The sequence below is a fragment of the Scophthalmus maximus genome, chromosome 13 (genome assembly GCF_022379125.1).
Source record: "Scophthalmus maximus strain ysfricsl-2021 chromosome 13, ASM2237912v1, whole genome shotgun sequence".
NCBI lineage: Eukaryota > Metazoa > Chordata > Actinopteri > Pleuronectiformes > Scophthalmidae > Scophthalmus > Scophthalmus maximus.
In genome coordinates this window covers 15,800,001-15,807,500 of record NC_061527.1, presented here as the reverse complement: position 1 = coordinate 15,807,500, position 7,500 = coordinate 15,800,001, and the positions used below count along the sequence as shown (strand labels likewise).

Here is a 7,500-nt window from a genome sequence, read left to right as displayed (position 1 = left end):
CGAAAAAGTCAAACGGTAATGTCTCACCTCTTTGCATTTCAACTGCTTGGGCAATATCTACACTCGCCGCTTTGCCTAAACCGAAACCTAAAACCCTCATAATCTTCTTTCTGTCCCATGATCTAAACCCAGGATCCACCGAAGGACCCACACCGATCCAACCACCGCTGCGTGTTTCACCAGACCTCCTCTCACTTTCCACAGCACTTCGACTTATTAATCTGTATCTTTGTAGAACAACTGACCAGGATAAACCCAGAGCTCAGTCTTAACTTTGATAGATAAATTACTCAGAGCAGATGTCTCCCTAATTCACCGTGTGCCTGCCATGTGTCAGCTTTGAACAGGTTCTTAAATGTGTCTTTGATACCCAGGTTGCTTGTTCTTAAATGTGTAATCAGACCTAATCCTCTTGTTGTGCGTTTTGGTGTTGTCTCTGAAGTGCCGCAATTACCTGCAGTAAAACACACGGCCCTTGACTTTGAGTTCCTTCTTTTTTTGGGGGCAGGAGGAGCAATTCCAGTTCGGTAGAAAGAGGTTGCCCCACCCTAACTGGTTTATAGACTTAATGGAGCACATTAAGTTTTGTTCTTTTTGGAGTACCTGACACACTCACGTGGATCAAGGAATAAGGTCAACAGAGAGGGATATTTGGAGCATTATTTGACAGATGGGCCAAATAAATCTCTGAAGAGCACATCTTATCTGATTTGCGTTTCCCTGGACAGAAGCCTAATGCTCTTATTTATGCTGCTTTCTTCCAGATTTTGCCTCCTTTTCTCACTGTTCAGTCCACGCACACTGTAAAGACTCCACTGTGGATCACCATGTTCTCCTGGTAGGACTTGGGTTCTGTCTCAGCAGCAGATGGGCGGCGAATCCATCAACCGTCCACCATTGTCATCAGCTGTCATTTGTGCGATCTCACAATCTCTGAAAGCCAACGAAAACATTTTTGAAAGACTTTTCTCGACTAACTCCGTGTCCTCTCTTCTCCTCCACTCTCTGCTGCATTCTGTTCCTCCTCCTCATTGTCATTAACTCTGTCTCTCCTTGCTCCAACACCCCCCCCCCCCCCCCCCCCCCCCCCCCACCACCACCACCACCACCACCACCACCGTCCTCTCCCCCTCTGCTTGTCCTCCCCAGAGGGCCATGATGCGGCAGCGATGGACTTTCTCTGAGAAGAGCAGGCTTATGTGGCAAATGTAAACACTGCAGCCTCGGTTTTTCCTTTCCTTTCCTTTTCCCTTCCTAGAATCATGTATCTCTCTTCATCTTCCTTCTTTTTCGCTGCGGGAGCCTGAAGTCCGACTCGTCCTGTGAGCTACAGATTACAGGAGCATGGGAGCGGGCGATCCCCTCCTACCGCCACCTCCATTTTCCTCCACTGTCCCTCCTTTGCTTCCTCATCCCTCTCTCCCAGGACCGATGCCAATAACAGTGTTGGGGTCACCTATGTTAATTACATCGCTATTGCGACCGGGGATAAAAATTAAAAAAAACTGCAGACGCACTCACTGAGTGCATGCAAGCACTTTCACACACAACGGAGTCGTGAGTAAGCATGTGTCACTGAAGCAGTGTGTGTGAGAGCGAGAAAATAATAGTTCCAAAGACCAGGGAAATGGAGAGAGTGAGGAAATGTCATGGAGAAGAATACCAGGCGTTTGAAGGAGACAGGGCTCGGCAAGAGAAAGCCGAGCCAGAGGTGAGAAATGAATTATCTTTTACTAGATACAAAACATTCACAGTTCCACCTTGAAAAAATAGTTCACGTTAATTCGTCCACGTTTGCTTTTTCATTGTGAAGTTGTTTTCATCTGTGCATCGACAACAAAGAATCTTGACTCTCTAAGCTACCAACACTGAGATTTCACACTGTCAATCGACTGACCTCACCTCTGGTTAAAAATATTAATATATATGTATATATAACCTTTGACGTGTTGTAATTTATGTTGGTGAGTAAAACATTTCCGATATGATATTGAAATAAATAGGCAACGATTCTTAAGATGTCATCATCACGCCCTTATTAATAAATACAAAAACAAATATATATAGAACTTGAATTAAGACATGAAAACACAATGTTTTATGTAAAATATATACATCAATGGAAATCTTTTGTGCATTGTTTATTCTTTAAAATCAAACTTTTCATATCGGAACATATCGGTAAACATGGAGGCAGATACCAAGATGTCTGTAGAAGGCTCATATCTGCTCATTTGTATCTCCTCAGAGACACATATCTAAACCGTGAAGCCGTGGTGTCCTGAGAATGAAATGATGCTCTTGCAAATACCTTAAACGCACCAGTCTCCTGCCCACCATGATGCTGTCGAACCAGTCACACCATGACGGAAACCTCTTTTTTTAATCCAGTCTATGGACTACACACAGCATGGCAAGGCTATGCTTACAATGCTAGACATGCTTACCAGCTACCAGCCGTCATGCATGCCCACTTGGTCTATGCTGCGCTCGGGGGGCTGCAAGAATGAGCGCGGCCCCCAAGATAGTTTTGACACACAACCCACATGCAGCACCAAGATACATTTTACAAGTCTGCACGGCAGCGAGCCAGATTGTTGTTTTGTTTCTACCTGGGCTCTTTTGTACACAAGATAACTTCCTTTCTTTTACCACACTTGCTGGAGATATTACTTGGGAGGGTATTTCCAAATTATTAACTTTTGGAGCTAAGTTGGAGACTTTTTATGTTGTGTAAAATAATGTCATCACTATGAAACGGTGGTGGGACAAATATAGATTATGTAGTGTATATTTTGTAACCTATTCCCAACATGCGCACAGGGTATGCAGCTCCCCTCTGATGCTTTCCATTTTCATAAGAGATGCTGAAGCTAGTGCACAACTAGTGGGAGTATGTGATCTGGCTGTTCTGGCACCACTGTGTGCTTGATTTGGGGAAATCTGATGTAAAGTTTGGAGCTTTTTCAGTTTTTTCTGTTCACACGTTTCCTTACTCTCGAGAAGAGACCAGACAAGAGAAGAGAGGGGAAGAGAAGAGAAGAGAAGAGAAGATTGCATTTTTGCTATCTACCCCCTCTTTCTTCTCTTTGTTTTTCCTCTGCCCATCCTGTCTGTCCGTCCTTCTGTCTGTCTGCCTGTCTCTCTGTCTGTCCGTGCTTCTGTCTGTCCGTCCTTCTGTCTGTCTGCCTGTCTCTCTGTCTGTCCGTGCTTCTGTCTGTCCGTCCTTCTGTCTGTCTGCCTGTCTCTCTGTCTGTCCGTGCTTCTGTCTGTCCGTCCTTCTGTCTGTCTGCCTGTCTCTCTGTCTGTCCGTGCTTCTGTCTGTCCGTACTTCTGTCTGTCTGTCCGTCCTTCTGTCTGTCTGCCTGTCTCTCTGTCTGTCTGTCTGTCTGTCTGTCCATCCGTCCGTCCGTCCGTCCGTCCGTCCGTCCGTCCGTCTGTCAGCCATGCACACAGGGTCTATTTATGGAAAGCAATGTCACTCACGCAACACCATCAGATAGCTTTCTCCCTGCCCTGCTCACTGCTCATATATCATTAACATTCTCCACGACCCCAGTGCGCGCTCACACACACACACGCACACACACGTACACACACGTACACACACGTACACACACGCACACACACGCACACAGGCTGTGCAGAACACGACATGCTGCCAATCAGCCAGTACAATGCAGGCAAATGGCTCCAAAGTGTCACACTGTATGTACTAACACATCAAGCGTAGCCGACTGGATGCGCAGTAAGAGCAAATATGTAAAACATACTCGGTCATTTATAATATGTGAAGCATCATAACAGATGGTTTTTTTATTCTTATGAGAGCATCACAACATATACAGACTTTTTTTTTTCTTTTTTCGAATAATAGTTTAGCGACAAAACCACAGTTTCTCACAGCCCAAGGTGACTTCTTCAGGTCACTTGCTCCGACTGACCAGTGGCCAAAAGCCCCATGATATCCACTTCACTGAGAAAAAGCAGCCGACCCCCTCACATTTGAGAGAGTGAAACTGACAAATGTCGAGTAATTTGGTTGATAAATGAAATGGAGTATTACTAATGATCTAAATTTCTGGCAATTCAATTTCTTTACTTCTCTCTGATAAAGTGACTAATCGTTTCAGCAATGTTGCATATTTAATTCAACAGTCAGGACTGCAGTTCTGTCAAGGACCAGCTCTCAACATTTTGGGAAATCACATTTGCTTTCATCTGTAAAAAAATAAAAACATTGGTATAGTAAATATAAAGCTACATCCAGCAGCTGGTTAGATCAGCTAAGTGTAAATATACGTTAAAACCCTTTCCCCCTCTCCACTTTTTGTACAGATTACAGGCAAAACACAGGACAAACACCTTGTGACCTTTGGACGGAGCATCTACATCAGAAGTCCAGACTCTACAATCAAACTACTTCTGCCTGTTCTGTTAAAACAGACACAGCCAGCCTAAAATCTATACATTCATAGAAATGTAACTGCTCCTTTAATAAAGACCTTTATATGTACTTAAACAAGTACATCTCTGAGTGAATAAAATGTTTCAGTTCGCTTTTCACCTCCAGCAATTCTGTGAATATATCTTTTGGGGGTTCATGTATTTTGAAGCCTCAATTTTGAAAGTGTTATTAGTTTAATGTGTGTCAAAGTGTCAAATAAGGCTCTTGCGTGTTTGCATACGAAGGAGAGACGAGAGAGTGATGGAAACATAGAGAGAGAGGGGAGAGAGCGTGTGTGTGTGTGTGACCTCTTCAGCCTCCGAGACAGCCTTCAGAGAACAGTGATGACAGGAGGAATTAGTGAAGCAACACAAACCAGAGAAAATAGCCTCCCTCTCCTCTCCTCTCCTCTCCTCTCCTCAGAAAGCGCACACTGACACTAGCATTTTGTATTTGTGCAAATACATTGTACCAGAAAAACCCCTGGAAGTCTGTCCGAGCATCCGCCACATCAGGCAGAGGACGAGGAGTTAACAATCCGAGCGTGGACATATGGGACGGAGGCAGAGAGACCGAGAAGGGAACACATCTGGACAGGGATTAGGACAGCTAAAGAGGCTAAAAAAGGAGGAGGAGACAGAAGGAGAGGCTTAGTGATGGATATGGGAAGGGTGGAGGGACTGTCGGGGGTGTGTGATGGGTGAAAGTGGGGGTGGGTGAGGGATAAAGTCGGAGAGAAAGTTTTTCTTTTCTTACTTGAAAGAAGCCCGGGGGCATGGGTCCCCCTGGCATGCCATCGTTGGGTGGCATGTTGCCCATCACTGGACTGGGGGCAGCGGCCGCACTCTGAAAGAAATAAAGAAAAATTGTATATTTTCAGTAACCAGGACAAAAAGCGCTATCAACAGGGTGTTCAAATGAGTCTGTGTACACTGAATGATAAACGATTTGAGAAGAGAGAGAGAGATATGGTGTTTAGAAATCAATCGCCAAAAAGCTTCCAAGCCTGATTACACTTCCTGAATATCTGGACACAAATGAAGCATTTATCGATAACGCATGAAGATATAATCATCTGGTCGGAGAGATAATTATGACTCTCATATGAATATTACAAAACTATCTTGTGAAGATGCAGAATTGGGAGGAACATTAAGACTTCTTCTTACAGTGAACTAGTTTGGACAATGCAACCGACAAATTGGTCATTGCCTTTTCAGGACCAGCTGAACTTGAAAAGAAAATGGGCCAAGAGGCTGTCAGTTATGAACAAGGAGACGCAAACAAATGCACAACTGCTCTTTCTTTCTCTGGCACATAGTCTGTTTTCAGACCTGTTCACATTTGATCTTCTGAGCTGTAAAAATAAAAAGGCCATTCTATCTGTTGACCTAAAAACAAAACATGACAACTGGTTACTATATATTTACGACCAAATCAAACAACATTAGTCCTAAATGTCACAATTCAACACTTTTTCAATACTGACACCAAAACAACAGTTCTTGAAAAGTATGGACATGTTTTTCTTTGTTTTTCTTTTTCATTAAATATGACATGCCAAACATCAGGTTTCCTTTTTGACTACAGAACAGAACAGGACATTTCGGATAAAATTGATAATGAAAGGAAATGATTTTATTTGGAAAGTTTTAGAAAGCTGTAGTTGATTTTTTTTTTACTCAATGCTACAGACACATTTCATTGTGTAAAAAGTAGTGAGGCTTGTTCCTGAGTCCAGCTCCATGTTTTATTACCTCCACCACGGAGGTTATGTTTTCACCACGTGCCTGTCTGACTGGTTGTCTGCAAGATTACGCAAAAGGGACTGAACCAATTTGCACTAAGCGCTTGGTGTTGACATCTATGAGTTTGTTCAATTCGGTGCAGATTATCAACCTACTCCATTTTTTCTTTTCTTTTTATTAGAGCGAGACAGACGTGTAGGATTGTTTGGCCTTGGCAGTGGTATGTGCTCTGCTGAGTGCCATTATAGTTCGGTTTCGTTTAATTCCAAGTACTGTTTTGGTGCCACTTCACATTGATGCATAACGAAAAAAAAAAAAAAATGTAAATCAATATTTCAATCTTTAAGATTTATACAACAGCCTTTATTCATGCCTGCAACACTGTTTGGATTTGGCCTCCAAATATATTTCTGGCAATATTTCCTTCATCTTTGTTCTCAATTATAATGATTTTCAACAGGGGTAGAAGACAGATGTGACAGTGGCCGCTCTGGTGTAATTCTGAGGCAGTGAGCTGACAGTCAGTGTTTGGTCATGACTGCTTTGTCGGACTTTGATATTCACACATGGCCAGCGTGATGAGAGAAAGACACAAGGAAGTTACAATGAGGACACATTGGGGCAGCTTGTGGAGCAACTACAGGATGTTCCCAACACAGGGGAAGAGGGATTAAAAAGCTACAAACAGCCCTCACTGTCCTCAGGAATTACAAAAATGCTGCTTTTATGCTCAAACAAACACTTAAAAGCAACCTATCTTGAATAATGACAGTCCAATATAATTCAAATAGCAACAGCAGCTTATTGTTGTTACACTCCTCAAAATGTGGGCACAGACAATGGTTGCATCATGTGTCCAACAAATCATCAGCACTGGTTGCTTATAACCATCACTACAGTCTTTACCTTACCCTCAAGTACCTCAACCATCGAGGTAGCCGATTGTAAAAGGCTCGGATGAATCATTATGTTGATGACTTCACAGGACTTGTTGCACAATTACAGAGCGACCGAAGAAGCAATAATAGTTTTAATGTGCCTGTTTCGTAAAATCTGTTCTCTACTGAGCAATCACACACACACACACACACACACACACACGCACGCACGCACACACGCACACACGCACACACGCAGTGATCTCCCCCTGCCCCTCCCCCATTGTAACTAGAGCTTCACTCACTTTCAGAGCAAACAATCCCTCTATCCCTCGGCTGACCGGCATGGCCCAGACTCTAACTAACAGGCCCCGGGGCCAGGAGGCAGGACACACACACACACACGCACACACACACACACACACAC

At 43.6% G+C, this 7,500-nt stretch overlaps 1 protein-coding gene across 3 annotated transcripts in view; it reads right to left on the bottom strand.

The window, feature by feature from the left end:
- Positions 1–7,500, bottom strand: part of ssbp4 (single stranded DNA binding protein 4) — a 78,382-nt gene that overhangs the window by 15,933 nt on the left and 54,949 nt on the right. For all 3 annotated transcript variants that reach the window (XM_035648142.2, XM_035648141.2, XM_035648143.2), the window contains exon 5: positions 5,204–5,293. In XM_035648142.2, the coding sequence (XP_035504035.1) occupies positions 5,204–5,293 (90 nt within the window). The remainder of the gene's footprint in view (positions 1–5,203; positions 5,294–7,500) is intronic.